The sequence below is a fragment of the Puma concolor genome, chromosome E1 (assembly GCF_028749965.1).
Source record: "Puma concolor isolate L17-30 chromosome E1, mPumCon1.1.hap2, whole genome shotgun sequence".
Lineage (NCBI taxonomy): Eukaryota > Metazoa > Chordata > Mammalia > Carnivora > Felidae > Puma > Puma concolor.
Window position 1 is genome coordinate 6404644 of NC_141680.1, and position 22837 is coordinate 6427480.

Sequence of the window (22837 nt, forward strand, 5' to 3'; positions counted from 1 at the left end):
AAATGGCACAAGCACCTCAGAAAAATCTTTGATAGTCACTTAAGGGCACACCTACCCCGTAACTCAGCAAATTCTATTTCTTGTTATTTACTTAAGATAAGAGTGTCCTCAGAAAGACTTGCATGTGAAGGTTCATGAAAACTCAATTTATAATGGCCCTCCAACTGGAAACCACCCAGGTATCCCGTGATGGAAGAATGGATAATATGTGGCATGTTAATCAGTGAAATACTTTTCAACAACCAAAAGGAACAAAGTACTGAGGCTCGCAGCCTGCTTGATGAATCTTCAGAAATGCTGAGCAGAAGTCAGGCATAAGGGAACACTGTTTCATTTGATCTGTATCAAATTCTAGACAAAGTGATGGAAATCAGAACAGTGTCTGTGGAGGGGCCGGACGGGAATGGCGCATTCCTGGTGTGGTGGGATCTTCTCCGTCTTGTTCAGGTGTGAGATACACGGGTGTGTGTGTTTGGTAACTCGGCCAACTGTATCCTTACGATTTCTGCATTTCATTTGGAAACCACACTTCAATTAAAAAACAAAAAAAAGATGGCGGAAGACTAACAGTAAAAATGCTGAGTCTATTATTTACTCTCATTGAATGGTACCTGTGTTTTTCTGTCTTTGTTTTTAAAGCCTGTATGTGTTTCAACAATCACTTAGTAAGGGTACGAACACTGTTTTTATTGAATTCAACTCTTAGGCCCGTGGAACGGTATGGTGACGGATTTTATTCCTGCCCACGTGGTTTCCCGTGTCATGATGTTTGAGACAAACCTAGATGGAAATTTTTAATGTAATTTGAAGATTAATCTATAGCATCTGTGGAGTCACAGCGGGTGTAGCGTACCCCTGAATAGCGGGAGTCCCCTAGAAAAAAGTGTGGGGACAGGTTGTCTATATTGGGCTCTAGAGCGGTGCCTGGCTGGTGCAGTCCGCAGAGCGTGCAACTCTTGATCCTGGGGTTGTCAGTATGAGTTCCACAGTGGGTGTAGAGATTACTTAAAAAAAGCAAATCTCGGGGCACCCGGATGGCTCAGTCGGTCGAGCATCCGCCTCTTGATTTCAGCTCAGATCGTTATCCCAGGGCCGTGGGATCGAGCCCCTTTCAGGCTCTGAGCTGAGTGTGGAGCCTGCTTAGAATTCTCTCTCTCTTTCCCTCTCTGTCCCTCCCCTGCTCATGCTCTCTTTCTCTCAAAATAAATAAATAAATAAAAAGACCATTTACAAGTCTGTCTCCTTCCTTTCTTCCATCCTTCCTTTCAGAAAAGTTTAAAGAAGAAAATCAAAATGGCTCATAATGTTACCATCCAGAAAGTTCATGTTACCGTTTAAAAAATGAGTGGTATATGCTTCTGGTGAAAGAATTCATTTGGTACGTAGTTCTCTCTAAAGATAAAACCCTTTTTTTTTTTTAAATTTTTTTTTTAAAGTTTTTATTTATTTTTGAGACAGAGAGAGACAGAGCATGAACGGGGAAGGGGCAGAGAGAGGCAGACACAGAATCAGAAGCAGGTTCCAGGCTCTGAGCCATCAGCCCAGAGCCCGACGCGGGGCTCGAACTCATGGACGGTGAGATCGTGACCTGAGCTGAAGTCGGACGCTTAACTGACTGAGCCACCCAGGCGCCCCAAGATAAAACCCTTTTAAGTGTAGTATGTCCTTATAGAAAAACTTGTTCAAATACCAAAATATATAATAATTTATGTAATTCTTGAAAATATTTATTCAAAAAGCCATTTAGTACCCTACTTTGTGGCTTGATTTTTCACTTAGTACATCTTGAAAATGTATTTCTAAATTAGCACATTCATTTTCAGAAATCAGTTTTTTCTTTCATTACATTTGAATTGATGTATTATGTAATTATATACCAATTATGTAATTATGTAATTAGTTCCTTACTGATAACCATTTAGATTATTTTCATTTTTTTAAGTTTATTTATTTTTGACAGAGAGAGAGAGTGTGTGTGAGCATGAGCGGGAGAGGGGCAGAGAGAGGAGACACAGAATCTGAAGCAGGTTCCAGGCTGCGAGCCGTCAGCACAGTGCCTGACGCGGGGCTCGAACTCACCAACCGTGAGATCATGACCTGGGCTGAAGTAGGATGCTTAACCAACTGAGCCACCCAGGTGCCCCTTCATTTTTTAATTAAAAATAATGCTTTAAAAAACAACTTTGTGCTGGTAAAATGTTATATATAGAAATATTTTTTAAAGATTTTATTTGTTTAAAAATTTTAAAAATTGTTTTAATGTTTTGTTTTTGAGAGAGAGAGAGAGAGAGAGAGAGAGAGTGGGTGAGTGGGGGAGGAGCAGAGAGAGAGGAGGACACAGAATCTGAAGCAGGCTCCAGGCTCTGTCAGCACAGAGCCCGATACAGGACTTGAACCGAGGAACTGAGAGATATTGACCTGAGCCAAAGTCAGATGCTTAACTCACTGAGCCACCCAGGCACCCCTAAATTTTCTTCTTAATGTTTCTTTTGAGAGAGAGAAAGAGAAAGTAGGGGAGGGGCAGAAAGAGAGAATCCCAAGCAGGCTCCACACAGTCGGCACAGAGCCTGACGCGGGGCTTGAACCTTGAGATCATGACCTGAGCCAAAGTCAAGAGTCAGACACTTAACTGACTGAGCCACCCCGGTGCCCCTCCTAAGCTCTTAAGTAATCTCTACACCCAACATGTGGATCAAACTCACAACCCTGAGATCAAGAGTCACACACTCCACCGACTGAGCCAGACAGGTGTCCAGATTGACAGTTTTGGGCCCTACTCCTATCTTCCAAGACTGTGGGAGTAGCTGTATCTTCTCCACCTTGGCGCTATTGACGCTTTAGACGGGATAGTTCTTGGTGTAGGAGGCGGGAGGCTGGGCTGCGCACTGTAGGATGCTTCCTGGTAACTCTGGCTTCCCCCCACCAGATGCCAGTAGCACTCCCCTCCCCCCCCAGTAGGAACAACCACCTAGTTGTTTCAAGTGCAGGGAATCTCCAGATGTGGCCATGTGACCCTTGAGGTACAAGTGCAACATTGCCTGTGGTTGGGGACCATCGACCAGAGAAGCATTGTAGGTTCACGCGGACGGTTACCGTCGCCTCTGTCCTGACCTAGGAGCTGCCGAAGTCAGATGTCAGTGGTGTGTTCCTCCATGTCTTGGGGTTTGAGTGGATGTAAAACGAGGGGGAGCTTAGGTTACGGGGTATCTCCTAGAGTCCAGGGAGTGCCTCGGAGCTTTATGAGCAGCTGACTTGGTAGCTGTCAGAGACCAACCCCACGCACGTTCTATTAGACTTTCAGCACCTGTTTGTTGAATGCCACCATCTGCCAGATACTACGGTGGACACTGGGTATTTCATGTTGAAAAAAAGGAGATTCTGCTGCTACTTAATGAAGCTTCAGGTGTTGGGATGACACATTCAGCGTGTGTGTGTGTGTGTGTGTGTGTGTGTGTGTGTGTGTGTAATTATAGGTAGTATTCATGCTGTTCCAGGAAAAGGGCCAGCTGAGAGCATATGAGGGGCTTGATTCAGCATGGAGATGAACAAGTTGTCACTGAAGGCTTCTGAGCCCGGGCAGGTTGTTACTAGATTTGGGGAAGGGGGCTGCTGAGGGCGTTCCAAGTGCAGGGAATTGCAAGTATTTGAAGAGGCAACGTATCAAGGTGGAAAAGATTCAGCTTTTCAGGGAAACAAAGAGATGCCAATTTGATCAGAAAACAAGAAGGAGAAGTGCATTTAAGGGTGGAGAGAGAGTCATGGGCCCGATCACACGTGGCCTTGTAGGTAACCACTTGGGATGGCATTTGCGAGTTGGTGCGGGCGCCTGGGTGACGCAGTCATTCAAGTGACAGACTCTTGATTTCGGCTCAGGTCATGATCTCGCGGCTCGTGAGATCGAGCCCCACCATGGGCTCCACACTGATAGTGCAAGGAGCCTGCTTCTGGTTCTCTCGCTTCCTCTCTCTCTGCTCCTCCCCGTCTCGTACTAGCTCTCTCAAAATAAATAAACTTAAAAATAAAAGAAAAACCCAAAGGGAGTGGGAAGCTAACGAAGGGTTATGAGCAGGCGAGTGGCACCATCTGATTTACACCCCGGTGCGATCACCCTGGCTGCTGTGTGCAGTATGTATTGTGGAGAGGCAAGAAAGGAATTCAGGAGTCCTCATGAGGCGGTGGTAGTGTGGCTATGGCATGATGGGTGATGATATTAGTTGATGACAGGGACATACAGGGAAATGGAGCTTGTGAAGGAATTTTGAAGGAAGCATTAACAAAAACAAGAAACAATTTGAATGTCTGTGGCAAAAATGGGAAAGTGTCCCTGGTCACTTCCAGAATTGTGGGTTGAATGATGGGTTCAGCTGCCATTGCTGAAATGGGCCCACCGGCCGTGGCGTGTCTGTGGGGGACGGCACAGAAGAACAGGAGTTCAGCTTGAGGTATGTCAGATTTGAGATGCCCCTGAAATATCCTGCGAGATCAAGGGGTAAATACAGCACCCACTGTGGTGTTGAAAATGGAAGTCTGGTACCTAGAGAAGACGGGGTAGCTTGGAAATTAAAGGTTGCGAGCTGTCGGCATGTAGATGCTGATGTTGTCCGGGGAGAGAGTGTATCTCGATGAGAGAATCGGATCCCGGGCTGAGCCCCGAGGAAATCTAACATGTCGAGGTTGGACAGCAGAGAAGCGACAGGCAGAGAAAACAGAGACGCTTGAGAGGTAGGCAGCAGATTGTTCCATGTGATGTCACAGAAGCATGACATGCAATTTTTCCAGGGGCAGGTGGGAGCGATTGTGGTCAGCTGTGCCTAATATTCTGAGAGTCCTCGTAAGGTGGCTGTCTCGATGCCTGCTCCTGACATCTGCATGTAAGGACCCTGATTTCTTCCATACTAGTGGGGAAAAGGCGTTAGGTAGCCGCGCGTGGAGATGGGGACCCAGACAGGGAGAGGATCTTAGGAAAACTGGTAACCTGTTGGTTTAGCTAAGGCAGCTTTCTTAACTTTTGTGTGTAAGAAACACCGCCCAGAGAAACTGTGCTAATGGTAAACGCTGAGTACAGCTGACACGCCATCAGCTCGTAGGGAATATGCTGCCTGTAGCCACAGGATGCCACCGTGGATGCTTGTCTTATACTCTCTAATCTTATTCTTTTCCTTAGTGGTGGGAAATTGCTTTCTCCTCCCTATGTCAGTGCTGCCCAAGGCACTGCAGATCTGTGTCATTAGTGTCTTCTCCTCACTGCATATGAATATCAGAATTTGAAATTTTATATTTGGAGTGTTTGAGCAATTCTTTTGGACATCTTTCCTTCCTTCCTTCCTTCCTTCCTTCCTTCCTTCCTTCCTTCCTTCCTTCCTTCCTTCCTTCCTTCCTTTCCAGTTCTTCCCTTTGCCTCATCTTAGGTCTTAGCAAACATACTCATTTTGTTAGTAGTGGCAGGAAGCAGACAGTTTCCATGGCAACTGACAGACCGGGTTTACTGTGGAAATTTCCGGAATTAACAGAGCTGCATTGCAGAAGGATGCATAAAGCAGTATTCATCTAGAGATGCTAACAGTACGGACACAGAACGGTTGCAGTGGTGTGCAGGGTATGTGTTCTATTTATTTTCCTGTCTTAGGAGGAATGCTAGTTATATATATGCATATGTGCCAAGGAGAGCATTAAAGCAGCTTGAGGCATTTTAGAGTACGTCGGCTTGATAAAATCAAGGCTGCTTACAGGGCAAAAGGAGGAATAAGTAATTTGGAGAGAAAGACATGTTTGATAACGTTGGGAGGAAATCAAGAGTAAGATAAATGAAGGGGAAGGATGTGATCATGAAAGAAGAGGAGAAAACATGCTTCAAGCCTTCAAACATGCCTAATTAGATAATAGAAGGTTCTGGGCACCAGGAGATGTTTATTTATCAAAGGAAAATCTGTAGGCACTGGCACGGGTGGGGGATCAAGTTCTTATGCCCAGGAGGAAGAGATGTGTTCAGGTAATTAGCTGTCATTTTCGGAAGGATACGTAGATAGGAAGGATGCCCAAGGCGTGGAGTCTGCTGCCTCTTTAGTGTACTTATTTACGTGTGTGGCAAGAGAATCAAGGATGGGTTACAGACCCCCAATTCCACTGCCTGTTGATTTGCGTGTGTGTGTGTGTGTGTGTGTGTGTGTGTGTGTGTGTGTGTGTGTATGTGTGTGTAGGGGGGAGGAGGGGCCGTGAGGGTTAAGAAAGAGCCTGAAATGTATCTTGAGCTTAAATTTTGAAAATAAAACTATAAGATTTGGGTGCATTACTGGAGTTTCTTATCTTCCAGAGAATAATTATAAAGTTGAAAGAGGAAGGATATGAAAAACGAGTAGATGTGATAGAGATCGTCTGAATGATAGGTCTCATGTAGTACTCAAACTACAGTTGAGTACTCCCGTAGTACTCAAACCACAGCTCAGGAGCCAAATGCGGCCCTGCTGCTAGTTTTTATAAATAAAGTTTTATTGGAACATAGCCACACCCATTTGGTCGCATAGTTGCTACAGAGAGGGGCTGGCAATGCCTAAAATGTTCATCTGTTTCTTTACAGAAGAAGTTTGTTGACTCGTGGTTTAGATGGTGTATTGGATTCCTACGGCTGCTGTAACAAATTGCCACAGACTTGGTAGACTAAAACGACAGAAATTTATCCTCTCGCAGTTTCGGAGGCCAGAAATCTGAAATCAGGGTGTTGGCAAGGTGATGCTTCTTCTACAGGCTTTGGAGGGGATCCTTCCTTCCCTCTTCCAGCCCTGGTACCTCCTGGCATTCCTGGGGTGGAGGTGGCAGGACCCCAGTCGCCTCTGTCCTTGCTTGGATTTCCTCCCTGTGTCTCCCTGCGTCTCTGTCTTCCTGTCTGTCTCTTGTAAGGACACTTGCCAATATATTTAGGGCCCACCCAAGTCCAGGATGACCTTTCCTCAAGATCTTTATCTTAATTGTATCTGTAAAGATAAGGTCACCTTCTGAGGTGGATAAATCTGTTGTTGGGGGACCCCAGTTGAGCCCAGTGCATGTGGTATTGGAGAAATGGGTTTTGGGTTCTCAGACCACGTTTTGTGATAAGAGTAGCTAGCTCCTTAGGGCGCCTGGCTGGCTCATTCGGAAGAACACGCGACTCGTAGTAATCTTGGGGTCGTGAGTTCGAGCCCCACGTTGGGTGTAGAAATTACCTAAGTAAAAAAATGACTGACTGGCTCCTGGCAAGTGTCCTCTGGAAACCCGTGGAGCATATGCTCTGTGATAGACGTGACCTGCTGGAGAGGACGTTCCGTTCACTTTTCAAGAACAGAGTGGTGGAGACGTAGTTGAAATCGGAGCAGACAGCCTCTGTGATGCAAAGGGAAGTCGCCGGGCAGAGATAGTCTCAGAATATCTGGGAGAAAAAGTACCCCCACATTTGCGGGAAGCTGACGAAGGGCAGGGCCTAGTGCCTCCTATTAGTCTCTCCTTGGCTCCCGCCCCCGAGAAACAACACAGTGGATTTGGCATTTTGGTCCCAGAAGAATCAGAGCTTTGGGGAATTAGAGTCCTGTGCAGATCACGGCAGTGGGGAGTACGTGTGGGTGCTTGAAGATAAGTAGACTTGATTAGCGAGCGGAGGAGCCGCGGCGTGGAGTGGATACGCCGGTGGACAGAGCTGTGAACTGGAGACCGGACTCCGGGTGGGCGGTGTGTGTCGTTGTGGGAGAATGGGAGGTGTCGGCCTGGGCAGGAGAGGTCTGCGGTGTCCTCCTCCTATCAGTAAGCCACGGTGTCCTTGCTCCCGTGGGATGTTTCCTGAGGCAGACTGGGGAGTACTTGGGAACGTTTAAGAAGCGATGCACGCCCATGGTGAAGGATCAGTTCGTAGACAGGAGACTCCAGCCCGGGTGCCCGAGCTGCGGACAGAAGCCTCCTTGTTCTGCGACTTGAGGGACCCTGGCCTGTTGCCTGTATCCTCCCCTGGGCCCCTTCAAAGGAGACCTCTGAGTTTGGCTCGATAGACGGAATTATCAGAAGAATTAAGCACAAACGGTTAGATGTGGACCCACAATAGGGCTCACCAAGAAGAAGTACCAAACTAGCCTAATCTACTTTAAAGAAAACGTTGCTGGGACTGCAGATCAGGAATTTGCCATGGACTGGGTATTTCTTTTTTTTTTTTTTCTTTTTTCTTCTTTTAATTAAAAATTTTTTTAATGTTTGTTTATTTTTGAGAGAGACAGAGTGTGAGTGGGGGAGGCACAGAGAGAGAGGGAGACAGAATCTGAAGCAGACTCTAGGCTCTGAGCTGTCAGCACAGAGCCCGATGCGGGGCTCAAACTCACAGACTGTGAGATCATGACCTGAGCTGAAGTCGGACGCTAAACGGACTCAGCCACCCAGGCCTCCCAATTTTTTTTTCTTAATGTTTAGTTTTGGGGAGGAAGGGGCAGAGAGAGGGAGACCTAGAATCCAAAGCAAGCTCCAGGCTCTGAGCTGTCGACTGAGCCACCCAGGGGCCCCGGACTGGGTGTTTCCTGATTTTAGCATATGTGGGTGCTGAGGAAGAGCACTGGACCCAATCCAGGACCTCCAGGCAGGGTTTTCTGAAGGACAAGCCTGGACGATTCTGTTAGTCTGTGACTGTGTGCATCTGAAACCCAAACGGAGATGTCCGGAAGCTGGGGGCATGAAGAATGTTTTCTTCTTTTCTCCTTTCACAGGCTATTTTGTGCATTCACTAGCACACATGTTGAGTTGTGTGCTCTGGCTTCCCTTCACAGCAAGACCCAGATTCAACTGTAATTAGATATTTACCTTTTTATTTTTCTGTAGGCACCTAGAGTATACATAAGGAAGTAGAGTGAGTTAAGGTCTACAGCCTAGACTGGTATTAAATTAAGCTGGTTTGATCACAATTCACACAAGCTAAAATGTAAGCACTGTAGGAGGTTCAAAAATACCCTCTGTTTCAAGTAGGTATATTATATAAAATAGCCTGTGTTCCTAAGTGTGTCTGTTGATAAATCTTTAGATTGTGTCTGTAGATAAATCTATAAAATCTTTTTTTTTTTTTTCTCATTGACTAGTTTGGGTAAATGCCCACCCTGCCCCAGAATAATAAAGGTGAGCTTGAGAATGTTCCATAGTTTACAAGACAGTTCACACAGCTAGCTACAGGTTATGAATGAAAAGGGATTAAGATTCTTGGTCCTTCGTTACTTGCTTCAGGAACTAATGTTCTGACTTCGTAAAAGCAATTTCAGATTTGTAGGAGAAGCAGCATCCTGCTAAACTATTTATTAAGAAACAAGGATGGATATATGAAACACAGAAAATTAAGACAATTCCACGTGGAGTCTCTATAGGAATCAAGAAGAGATTTACCGAGGATTTCTCTTAGGGCATTCCTGCAGACCGCAGGAGAAAATGTGGCCTCTTCTGAACCATTAGTTTAAGAGACAGAGTGCCTCCCCCACCCCAAGGCCTTCCCCCTCCTGACTAGCAAGTCCCAGAAAATAACTGGGGAGGGAGGCCAGATGGATGTAGGTACATTTCATCTGGGCAGCGTGGACGCAGAGAAGGGTGGTGTAGCAAAATAGACTGAGGATTATATTCTTAGATTTGCTGCTGTCCGTTGAAGAGTATGGAATTCGAGGACAAGGACATCAAGAGAGAATTTGCCTCTGGAGCAGTGCGTGCTCTGATTGGGAATACCCTGAGCCCCGGGGCCTTGAACTACAGACAGGGTTTGAACATATAGACACGGGATGGACAAATCCCTTTCCCACAAGGAGAGTGAGGCTCAAAGACAGTCTCTTTCTCTCTTTCCCATCAATCTTACTTAGGTATAGTTGACATATAATAAACTGTATGTAGTGAAAGTGTACAGTTTGGGAAGTTTTGACGTGCGTATACCCTGTGAAAGCACCACTCCAGGCAGGTTAGTGAACATACCTACCACCCCCAAAGTTTCCTCCTGACGTGTTCTAGCTTTTCTGTCTAGACGTTTGGTTTCGTTGCTTTTTGTATATCCCACATCTGTCCGATGTATTCGTCTGCCCTTCAGTTTCTCGAACACACACCATAGAGTCATAAGCACAGTTTCATTGTCTTTGCTAATTCTGGCATCTTCGCCATTTCTGACTCAGTTAGAATTGGTTGATCTTTCTCTTCATTTTGGGCCATCTTATTTTGCTTCTCTGCATCCTTGCTGAGTTTTAGATTGCAGGCCGGACTTTGGGTGCCAGGTGTTTTTGCATTCCTACGAATCTTTGGTTAAGTTACTTGGAAACAGCTGGATCCTGTTGACTCTTGCTTACCAGCTTTGGTGGGTGTTCTGAGTACCGCTCCAGCCTGGGCATTGTTCCCTCTAATCGTTTTGGGGGGTTCTTTCCCCAGGCGAGTGTAGGGTCTTTGTAAGAGCGTGCTGACCAAGGAGGGCTCCGTGCCTATCTGTGGGGTTCTCTTTCTGTGCAGCGCTCTCTTATCCCAGAACTCTGCTTCTTAGACTCTGGCTACCTTGGTCTCCTCAGACACCCAGATCTGTCTGCTCAACACCAGGATACTGCCAGGAGGTGCCTCGGTCCCCCTGGTCCCCCGTCCCCTCGCAGTGTGTGGACCCCTCCAGACCGGAAGCTGGGGACAGCCATAGGCTCACCGTGTGTATTTCTTGCCTCTCGGTGTTCACTGTCCTTTGATGCCTGATGTCCAGTGTCTTCAAGACCATCTCAGACTTTGTCTGTTTTTTTACTTGTTTCAAGTGTGAGAGTAAGTCTGTGTCCCTGATGCTCCACAGTGGCCCAAGCGTGAGTGCCACACGTATCCTCCCTCTGAGACGGGAGCAAACATTCTGGAACTAGGAAGCAATGTCTTCTTGACTTTGAGAAAGCATCTCTGAACGCGGCACCTTACGGCATTCTTAATACAGTAGAAGACATCATGATGTTTATAAAAAAGGATCAGCAAGTTTTTTTTTTTTAAGTTTATTTTTGAGAGAGAGAAAAAGTGAGAGTGGGGAGAGACAGAAAGCGAGAGAATCCCAAGCAGGCGCCACACTGTCAGCACAGAGCCCGACACGGGGCTCAAACCCACGAACTGTGGAGCATCATGACCTGAGCCGAGGTTGGACGCTTAACCATCTGAGCCACCCTGGTGCCCCCAGCAAATCTCGAGGGGAGAGCAAGTTTGGATAAATAGGGAACAGGATTATTGATTAGGTGATAGGTGAGAAAATAAGGCATTGGCAGGAAGCTGGAAAGGCAATGGTGGAAGGAAGTCCATTTTGCACGCGGAAGTGAACTTGAATGATACTGCGTGGCAGAGTGAAATGGCACGATCGACTTGAGAGCATGCACGTTTCTGAATGTTTTACAGGTATAAATTCATAAATAGAATGGGAAGGTAAACACACTCTGGAGAAATATTTACAGCACAGGACCAAGAGTCAGTCGATAAGTTAATAACATATACTAATAACTCTTAGCAGAAGCAGCAGCAGGAAAACAAAGCTTTGGCAGGAGGGCTCAGGGGTGTTCTCCCAGGGACTTAACCAAGGAAGAGACACTTGCTCGCCAAGTGGCAAAAAAAAAAGTCCAACTCTAAGAGTAAGAAACCAAACTGCGGCTTAAAAGAGTGATCTCACCCCTGATCACCTTTTAGGTGGGCGTGAGGGAAAAGGGCGCTGTGGACGGGGCTCTGTGGGCACTTGCTTAACAGTTTAGCCTATACCCTTTACGTTTGTCCGAGTACTTATCCTGCTGCTGAATTAGCACAGAAGGGTGCCCTCTGGATTTAGCAGAGGGTAGGGGTGGAAGATGAACTAGAGACATCCCAGGTAGCCGTGGCCGTGCTGGCTATATTTCTCCAAAGAACAAGTCCACCCACCTATGTGCAAAGCCGGGCAGCTTTATTGGACGCTTTAGATAGAAATAAAGCTTTTCCCAGTGTCCAGTCTCAGGAATGCTCTGGAACATCATGTCAAAGTTTTTAATTTTTTTTGGGGGGGGGAGGGGAATCTGTAGGATTTTAGAAACTTGTACACATCAGTCCGAATCAGTGAAAGGATGGTAGTGAAAACGCAGTAGTGATGATTCAGTGTTCAGTAAGTAGTGAAAAGACAAAGTGGTCATTTCTGTCCAGAGGGTCGGTGATCAAAGAGGGTACACTAAAGGACTTCACTGCAAACATGTGGGCTCAGAAATGACAGCTTTCAGATTTTCATGTAACAAGATGTCCCCCTTATTTCAAAAAATAATTTTCTTATATCGCATTTGCGTCTTAATAAGGTCTGTATTGCGTGGATTCATTCTACCCATCATTTTGCATGTTTTGTAAAAGAAAACACACATATTCTACTTATTTGTGATGCCCACAGTATCTGTGTCAGTTTCTCTCTCTCTCTCTCTGTGTGTGTGTGTGTGTGTGTGTGTGTGTGTGTGTGTATGTGTATGTGTATGTCTGTCTGTCTGTCTGGGCATGTTTGCCCTAGAGGTTGAAACTGCTAGTCGCTGGGTACAGGGATGATTAGGGCTGGCTGTAAGAAATGAGGGATGCCAGAGTTAAGGACTTTATTCAGGGAAGTGTTCTTGGCCTGTTTGTAACTGGTCTGTGGATTTGAAACCATTTTAGCATCATTGACCCTCAGCCACTAAGTGCTCATAGCACTTCCCAGTCATTGTCATGACCAGACTTCCACCTGTTCCCTCCCTCTTCACCACTGCCAGATGCCAGGGACCTCCTCCCGTGACAATCACTGGGAAATAAGATGTCCTTGGGGGCTGCATTAACCGGAAATGAGTTTGCATATCAACAGCATCAGCGGTGAGGACAGATAGCGGCTTAAGTAAGACAGTTTATTTCTCTTTCTGGAGATGTTGTCTGGAGATAGGTAGGCGTAGGGTTGGTGAAATGGCTTCATGGTCATCAGAGTCTAGAGAGCCGTAATTTTCTTCTCCCTCATTCTCAGTACATGGTTTCTATTCTCAAGGGACTTGAGGGTGATTGGAACTCCAGTCCTCACCAGTATTCCAGGCAACAAGAACCAGAAGGGGGAGAAAGAGAAGAAAAAACCCATGACCTTCCTTCTGGCTGAGTCACCTCCTTTTATCTATTTATTTTTGGGACACACAGAGAGAGAGAGAGAGAGAGCACAGCAGGGGAGGGGCAGAGAGAGAGAGAGAGAGAGGGAGACACAGAATCTGAAACATGCTCCAGGCTCTGAGCTGTCAGCACGGAGCCTGACATGGGGCTCGAACTCACGAACCGCGAGATCATGACCTGAGCCGACTGAGCCCCCAGGTGCCCGAGCTCAGCTCCTTTCAAATACTGCATTCATCCTACTGCCTCTAACCACAAGGAAGTTTGCCTTCTCCATCCGCTCGGGCCATCATAACAAAATACTACAGCTTGGGTGGCTCCAACAACAGAAGTCTATTGCTGGCACTTCTGGAGGCCTGGAAGATCAAGGTGCCGACCAGGTAGGTTTCGTCCCGAGGATTCTTCCCTTGGCTTGTTGGTGGCCGCCATCTTGCTCTGTGACCTCTGCTTTGTGCAAGCGTGAGGGTGGGGGAGAGCCTGTCTCCGCTGGGGTCCTTCTAAGAAGGACACTAGTCCCATCCGATCAGGGCTCCACCCTTATGACCTCGTTTAAACATAATTATCTCCTTGTAGGCCCTGTCTCCAATACAGTCACGCTGGGGGTTAGGGCTTTGACATGAATTTTGGCGGGAAAGGGGGGAGGGGGAGCGCAGGTGATTCCATAGCAGTTGGGAAGTGTAGCGTTTTAGCTGCGTGTAGTGTTTCCCCGAATAAAGAAGACCTTATCGAGAAGAGGAGGACAGGTGTTGGCTGGCAGCTGGCGGTAATTGCCACGGGGGGGCTGCTGGCTCAGTTCCCCGGATGGATCATCAGGTGCTTGAAGGCGGAATCCTATGGAGGATTCACTGAAAGCAGCTAAGGATACTCTGTAGAAAATCATCCACAGAGAAGTGGGAAAATGAGAGAGATTTGGAAGTCATTGCTGATAAAACACAGTCCCTTAGTCTCAAGAAAGCGGTATTCCAGGAAAAGTCAGGAAACCTTTCTTCCCCTTAGGAGTGTAGCTTAGGAGTCAGGAAACCTTTTCTCTCCATGAGTGTGTTTTCTGCTATTCATATATATATATATATATATATATATATTTTTTTTTTTTTTTTTTTTACTATTTTTATTTTCTTCTCTAGGCCTGCTATTTAGTTAGGACAGAAATTATATCTTTAAAAAAATTTTTTTTAAAACGTTTAAAATTTAAAAATTTTTATTTTTGAGAGAGAGAGTGAGCGCAAGCTGGGGAGGAGGGCAGAGGGAGAGAGAGAGGGAGGGAGGGAGGGAGGGAGAGAGAGAGAGAGAGAGAGAGAGAGAGAGAGAGAGAGAGAGACTCTCCAGCAGGCTCCACGTTCATTGTGGAGCCTGGTGTGGGGTTTGCTGCCTCGACCCTGGATCCTGACCTGAGCCGAAATCGAGAGTCAGATGCTCAACCAATCGAGCCACCCCGGTGCCCCCAGAAATTGTATCTTAGGACAGAAATTGCAGTCGGCAGACTGCACGTGATCTCCTTGTTGCCCTTGAGACTCTGGGTGAGATTTTTCTAGAAGTGGAATAAACTGGGACTTTGAAGCTACAGCTATGACTCAGGTCACCAAAAGTATTTGTCTTTTGTCTTTCTGAGCACTTGTACAAGGGGGCCAAAGGGAATTGACTTTAGTTTATAGGGTTAGCTGCAAAGCGGTGAAATTCTTGGTGTCTGGAGACTCTGAGGTCACCCTGAAATTGCTATCTTTTCTTTGAACCCTAGGAATTGCACGATTGCATTTCGTTTTATTACTGTCTAATACTTTGTGAAAATGTTTGAAAATCTTGGTTTTTGGTTCTCTAGAAGTCTAGTTAAAAAGTGGAAAAGGCTTCATTCCCTTTGTATTGGGCACCAATTGAGAGAGATGGTAAGATTTGTCTTATCCTTGATAAATGCTTGTTTCTTTATTTTGAGAGAGAGAGAGAGAGGGAGAGAGAGACTCTCCAGCAGGCCCCGTACTGTCAGCACGGAGCCCGGCATGGGGCTTGATCTCACGAACCGTGAGATCATGACCTGAGCAGAAATCAAGAGCCAGGCGCTAAACTGACTGAGCCACCCAGGAGCCCCTACCCCTGTCTTATTCTTGACAAAGTGGGAAATGTAGCTCTGCATTTGAGACCTGAATAGTTTGCTGACTCTTCCTCGTGGCCTCATGTAATTAGACTTCCCCATCCTGTGAGTGGCAGCCTCTCATAATGCATGACAGAGGGATACCCAGAGCATCCGTACCCTCCGTGTAGGAAGGCTGGTTTCAGAAGAGAGGACTTGACCTGAGTGTATTCAGTTTCTTTATTCGTGTTCTCTGGTCAGCCCGTAAGGGCTCGGGTGAGACACCAGATCCCTCTCCGTGGAAAGATGAAGCCTGGGGGGCAGGGGAATGAGGGTTCCCTGAAAGAGTAGAAGAGGGAAGGCCTAGAACCTCTGATTTTTTTCAGTCATTCATACGGCACCCCTTTACAAGGCCAGGGAGCATAGTCTTTGGAACATGACGATATGACTGCAGGGGACACGGACCCAGTCCATTCACGTTAATTAGCGAATCTGGTGGTAAGATGCACTGTGTCCACGAACCGATTTTTTTCAAGTTTGATTCAAATTGGTTAATAAAATGGATCCATTTTTTTTTCTTTTTAGGTTTTAATCCTTCATGTTGGTGTCTGTAGATATCACAAAGGTTTATTATTGCCACTCAACTCCTACTTCCCTTTATATAAGAGAAAATATTTTATGGTGACATCAGTCTGTAGCTAAACAGCTTCCCTGGTGTTGAGATCTATCCCCAAGTACATCCTGTTGGAAATACTGTATTCAAGAGGGGTACTCTTTAAATCTGATTTGTGATCTGTAGGCATTAAATATGTAAGTGTATAGGTCACTTGTTAACTGGAGTGTGTATCACTTGATTGTCTAATTACAGGTCTTCTTACAACAAAAACTATTAAAATTTGTTTCCATGTTGAAGACCTCTAGATCCAGAGGAGAACGTTACCGATTTTCTTAGGGACTTTTCTGCGTAGGTGGTTAGATATGGGGCTGGGGTTGTGTTTCTGTATGAGATTTGGGTTAATTTCAGACTTGGAACCTCCATCGCTTGCTTGTTTCTTGAATAAGCCCAACAGAGGGAATGGGTAAGATGTCTGGGTTAAGAATTGCTCTTGTGGACCACACTTACCATGCATTTTAGAAGGCTGAATGTAAGAGTAAAGAAAAGGTCATAGGCTGAACTTAGTTACTGGTGAGGCAGAGAAAGGCATTGGGGATCGCTTACAGATTTGTGGAGTTGAGCTGAACTAATTTTCAGGTAAGAAATTAATAATGAAATGACTGGGAATTTCTGATATGCCTAATAGAAGTAACACTTAAATCTTGATTGACACATTTGCCTCCATAGAAAACCACCGCTAAGGTTTCGGGCACTCGGTACAGTTGCTTCACTGGTTGACTGCTCTAGTGTGAGGGTAAAGGGTCAGGTCAGGCTTCCAGGTGTGGTCACTACAGCGCTGTATCTCTATCCAGTCCTTCTTTGGAAGCCACTAACTCTTAAAACAATAGCTGTGAAATTGATTCAGTTTTGCTGGAAAGGTTGCCAGCCTGGTAGGAGCAAAGACTCCATGAACACACCTTCATGATGGCATAACCATAGCATGTTTTTTTTGTGGTTTCCACAACTTTTTTCCAGTCTAAATGAGAAAAGGGACTGTGGGTGGTGACCACATTCTGCCCTCCAGCTTCTGTCTTCGCAGCTTTATTGAGATATAATTCACATCCCATAGAATTCACCCCTTACACTGTACAGTTCAGTTGTATTGTATTCAGAGTTGTGTACTTTCCTGTATTCAGACTTGTGTACTCAGTTTTTGAACATTTACATTAGTCCAAGAAGACAACCTGTACCCCGTAGGTGTCAATCTACAGGTGTTCCCTTTAAAAAAAAAAAAAAAAAAAAAAAGAGAGACCTTCTCCAGAAACTACACAGCAGGCTACAGTAAGCGAAATTATTAGAAGAGCTACTCCATAATTCTGAAATTTGATCTTTAAATAGGTAATATTATAACTTGCTATTCTGTGATTTAGGTAGTAATGAAACACTCCTTTCATTTCTCAGGAATGCTGTATGACACAATGTATTCATGAGAATGATGTCTTTTGCCACATTCTCTTCGTTAGAAGCAGGTCATAGGTCCTGTCCACACTCAGAGAGAGGAGCCTACACAACGATGGGAACCCCAAGGATGTACAGATCGCGGAGATCACCTTTGAGCCTGTCTACCATGTCCCATAAATTAGCGAATAATTTAAAACACGTTGCTTCCAATTTACATGTAATTTTAACTGTTTTTCAGCTACGCTCAGCGGTTGCCCACTGCTGGACGTTTCACCAGTGATTACACTGAGCCATAGGGATGGTGTTTACTTGCCAGTGATCGGAGAACAATGATCATTACAAATGAACCTTCTTTTTCTTTCTTTGTTTCTTTCTTTCTTTCCTTGCTTCTTTCTTTCTTCTTCTTTTTGTTTTAGTGCTTATTGGTTTATTTTGAGAGAGAGGGAGAGCGCGTGCACGCAGGGAAGGGTCAGAGAGAGAGGGAGAAAGAGAATCCCAAGCAGGCTCTGTACCATCAGCACAGAGCCCGATGTGGGGCTCAGTCTCACGGACTGTGAGATCATGACCTGAGCCGAAATCAAGAGTTGGACGCTTCACTGACTGAGCCACCCAGGCGCCCCAAAAACGAGTCTTCTTTACGTTAGGATACTTCTGCATCATGAAAAAGATTACTAAGACAGTTCGTCACTAGGTTTGGTTGGTGAAAACATGTCCTAAACAAGACAAGAATTTGCGTGAAGAAAAGCTGGTACTATGACTTATTATGATCCTGGAATCTGGCACTGGGAATGTGGGTTCCCGAAGTGGTTACTTAGACAAAGTGTGTTAGTCTTTGAACTACAGTCTTGAAGCATGGTAATTATGAATACTAGTATGTGTGGGAATTCTGGGGAAGTGATTTTAAAATTCTGAATATTTTGAGAACCTTAAAAGTAGCTACAAAAATCAGTTCCAGTAACCTGAGAAAACATTTCTGTATTTTGGAAGAAGTAAAAGAAATAAGCATGTCAACTTTTCTTGCTTGTATTACCTGATCAGATTTTAAAGAGAGTCTGACCATTTCGTATGAAATTGAAGAAAAATATCGATGATATTCAAGAATCTTTTTCTGGCCTGTTGCCCTCCCTGGCTTGATAGAGTTCATTACTGCATTGATCTGTGGGGGCAGGGGAGAAAGAGACACCCATGAGGTGGTTTTCCCATTTTTCATTTTGGATTTGCTTTTTTTGTTGTTGTTAATTTTTTTAATCTTTATTTATTTTTGAGAGAGTGAGAGAGAGAGACAGAGTGAGAGCAGGGGAGGAACAGAGAGGGAGGGAGGCACAGAATCCGAAGCAGGCTCCAGGCTCCGAGCTGTCAGCACAGAGCCCGATGCGGGGCTCGAACCCGCGAACCGCGAGATCATGACCTGAGCCGAAGTCGGACGCTTAACCGACTGAGCCACCCAGGCGCCCCAGATTTGCTTTTTTACAAAGCATGGTTACAAGTTCATCCTTTGATCTCCAGGTTAGAATTTTGGAGATGGTTTTAGAACGTAATGGAAATCTGTAAGGAGTGGGTCCTTTTGTCCATGAATCATTTAGTTTTCACCTCGTTGCTATATCAGTGAACAAAGACTGAGAGGTTCAAGTTTGAATAATACATGACAGTTTTTCTCTTAGTGCCTGCTGGCTATTTATGTAACTAATCCCCTACCCCAGCATGGCATAAACAGGGACAGGGACAGGGCAGTATGGTAAGGTGTTAGTTCCCAAACTCTGCTGGGGTCACCTGGGATCTTTAAAAATACTGGGTCTTTTGGACTCCTGCCCCCAGATACTCTGATTTAATTGCTATGAGATGGTAACCTGGGCATCCAGATTTTAAGAATCTCGCCAGGAAATTCTAATGTGCACCAAAGTTTGGGAGTGCCTGTGCCACAGGTTGAGGGCCTGGAGTATTAATGTCGGGTAAGGTTGGGTAAGAACTTTCTGGAAATGAGGTCTGTCACTCCTGGGCGTCTGCATTTAACAATGCAGTTTTGCAAAGGTTTGAGAAAGCTCTCACGAGTCTATAGAATTACTTTCTTCAGTCAATGGAACCTTGGTTTTCTGAATCCTCTTAAAGCTATGATCATTGACTCCCTAAATTAGGCCTTCCTTAATGAAGTCAGTGTGTCAAAAAAAAGAAGACGATGCAAAAAAAACAAAAAACAAAAACAAAAACAACCCACTAAAAACAACAACAACAAAAACAAAACAAAACAAAGCAAAAAAAAAAAAAAAACCCTCGAAAACCCTGGAGGTCAGACCGTGTTTTTTCCCACGCGTTCATCAGTGCTAGCTATCAGAAAAAAAGTCCAAACCTGTTTAAAATGTGGCACAATTGCTTCCCGGTATTTTAACAGAGAGAGGCTGAGAACACACAGCATCGAATCGTCGGGAAAACTGAAGATCTCTCCTGAGCAGCACTGGGATTTCACCGCGGAGGACTTGAAGGACCTTGGAGAAATCGGACGAGGAGCTTACGGTTCCGTCAACAAAATGGTCCACAAACCAAGTGGGCAGATAATGGCAGTTAAAGTAGGTGACGCCCGTCCTTTTTCCGGTGCTTTCAGCCGTTAGGTGCAACTTCCTGGTGCAGTCACTCCACTGTTGTTCTGTCCTCTCCCGGCTTGTGTGGCGAACGTGGGTGTTTGTAAAACCGTTTCTCCAAATCCTTCGAGGGTGTGAACCGTCCCGAGGCTGTCTGGCCGCTGGCATGTGTTTCCCTCCCCTCCGGAAGCGCCGAGGGGGTGAAGTGCGCGTGTTCGCTGCGCTCTTGGCATGATGCGCTAACGTGTTTTCAACTCCAGGCCCTTCCGCTGCCAAGGTGAGTTCAGGCTGGGCGGCCGCACCCCTGGGAGCAGGGCAGTGCTGCACCGAGCCAGGCGGGGAGCTGGACGAAGAGGCAGCACACTGGGTTGGGCAAGGTGCGGGGCTAGGGCTAACAGCAGTCTCACTGAAGGTTTCCTGGAAACCACGCACATGCTGTTGCCACTAACCTCAACCTTACTCGGCCCTGACCGGCTCGGCTTCTGTTTGTTTTTTCATCTCCACTCAGTACTGCCCTGTTCCCCGGTTCGAAAGCTGGACTTGAAACGCGTACCTCGTGATAATGCCGTCACATTCCGTCCTTGCTGTGAGTGTCTGCCACCTAATACGTTCATGTGAAGAAGACAGCAGAGTGGCCCGGAGTGGAGATCGGCCCCACAGGCTGTCCTCGGCGGGCTGATGTCGGTGCCTGTTACGCATCGATGCCGTCCATCCGACTCCTGTGGGGCCCGCGTAGTTGTAACGTGTCCATTTGTTTGTTTAGATGTCGAGCAGATGTTCGCTGTGTCTCAGATGTTACTGGAAAATGGACAGTGTTGGGGGTGGCGGTTTAAAAAGAAAAAGGCAAAAGGGGATCCGAGTTACAATTCTTACGGGAAGCAGTAAATGCCTCAGTTTACACAATGGAGAATGGGTTTGCAGACAGTGTCGGCTAATCATCTTCCTGTCGAAACGCCTGTTTGGAGACTTTTTCAACGTGGCTTGATTGACTAGGCGCCTCAGTGTCGTAATTGACTTTTGGGAGGGGATTCGCATCGCATTAATAGAAGATGCTCTCTGTGTTAAAGTTTACTGTGAGCAAAATGTTACTCTAACTGTTTTTGCCTCCTTCACTGTTGAGCATTTCTCTTTGTGGGGTCATATAAACCGATGAGAAATTCATGATGGGGAAAACTTGTATGGTTCTTCACCTCGTTTTTGGTCATTGTTCTTTTGCATTGTGATGACGACTGTGGACCTTTTTCTTAGGATGCTGCATACGTCTGCAAAATCTTGCACGTGAACTGTAGACCTCTAAAGACGCATAGGCTACGCCCTCTGCTTTGGATTATCTCTTGAAATAAACTGGTACTCTTCTTGGAACGTGAAATGATTCCTCTATATTTATTTTGTGCCGCTGCAATGGAAGTGGGAAGTCATTTTATTGAGATTTTTCTGGATGAGTGTTGCACTGCTCTTCTGTGTGCTGTCTGTGCATGACATCCGCTTTTACTTGGCTGGGTCTTAAGGGAGAGCTATCCTATGTAACTAAAGCTTCTAAACTTTCTTCCAGGTACTAGGGAAAGAGCTTTTAAATAATTATGTCCTGCAATTTTCAGCCTGCACTCCATGCGTTTTACTATGTTGACCGTTATCATCATCTGTTTTAGTAATCTGTGTCGACTTCGGCCACAGTCAGTAGGTTTTCAAGGGAAATGAAGAAGGTACTTGCTTCATTGTGACTTGAAGGAAGTTTTTCTTAATTTGAGAACTTTTGAAACTCTGTAGTGCTCATTCAAGTTTTGAAGGCATTTAAGAGTGAAAATAGGAAGTTGTTGTCTGCTGTTTGTAATTTGACCTTATTTTGAGAGCCCCTGTTGGCGTGGCTTTGAAAATCCCAGCTCTTAAGACATACTTGGAGGGGGTCATGGGACCTCCAGATGGGTAACTCTCACATCTATACCTATCAGTTGGTACTGTCTCCGTTTGTTTATCAACTTGAGTTCTTTTTAATTTTTGAATGTTTCTTTATTTTTGAGAGAGAGACAGACAGACAGACAGACAGAATGTGAGTGGGGGAGAGGCAGAGAGAGAGGGAGACACGGACCGCGAGATCGTGACCTGAGCCGAAGTCGGACGCTCAACCGACTGAGCCACTCAGGTGCCCCGTGTTTATCAACTTGAATTCTTTTTTTTTCAATTTTTTAAATGTTTTCATTATTTTTGAGAGAGAGAGAGAGAGAGAGCAGGGGAGGGGCAGACAGAGAAGGAGACACAGAATCCAAAGCAGGCTCCAGGCTCCAAGCTGTCAGCACAGAGCCCCAACTCAGGGCTCGACCTCACAAACCGTGAGATCATGACCTGAGCTGAAGTCTGACGCTGAACCGAATGAGCCACCCAGGCTCCCCATCACCTTGAATCCTTGAGCAAGCGGGTCCGTTTAGTGTGGGGAAGGTGGTGATGTGACGTTATCAACCGACCTATCAGTGGGGCGTACCATTGGATTCCATGACGTCATATGATACTGGAAGAGGGTTTTTCCATTCACATACATGACAGTTTGATACCAATTTGCAGACTGGTGTTTGCCTCCCACTGCAGTTTTTAAAAAAAATTTTTTTTTTAGCGTTTATTTATTTTTGAGACAGAGACAGAGCATGAACGGGGGAGGGGCAGAGAGAGAGGGAGACACAGAATCGGAAGCAGGCTCCAGGCTCTGAGCCATCACCCCAGAGCCCGACGCGGGGCTCGAACTCACAGACCGTGAGATCGTGATCTGAGCTGAAGTTGGACGCCCAACCGACTGAGCCACCCAGGCGCCCCAGCCACTGCAGTTTTTAAATGTGTATCTCCTGGGTCTCTCTGAAAAAGCTTAGCCTTTCATCACACCTGAGCGAGTGTATTCCTTATCACGTAGGCACGTGGACAGATGGACAAGAGCAAACACCCAGGGACAGTGTGTGATCAAGACATTAGGTCTGACGTAGACAGCCTGATTACTAAGCGCCCTCTGTGTTCAGCCTTGAGATAGGACTACAGAAATTTAAAAGAGTGGGAGACAGTGGTTCGCACTCCTGTGAG

General features: G+C 45.8%; 1 protein-coding gene across 3 annotated transcripts in view; it reads left to right on the plus strand.

The window, feature by feature from the left end:
* The window catches only part of MAP2K4 (mitogen-activated protein kinase kinase 4), a 139753-nt gene that overhangs the window by 48697 nt on the left and 68219 nt on the right, over nucleotides 1-22837 (plus strand). For 2 of the 3 annotated variants that reach the window (XM_086686051.1, XM_086686052.1), the window contains one exon: nucleotides 19591-19765. In XM_086686051.1, coding sequence (XP_086542177.1) covers nucleotides 19591-19765 — 175 coding nt within the window. Of the gene's footprint in view, nucleotides 1-2323; nucleotides 4872-19590; nucleotides 19766-22837 lie in introns of those variants that run through there. The other variant, XM_086686053.1, reaches the window with a different exon arrangement.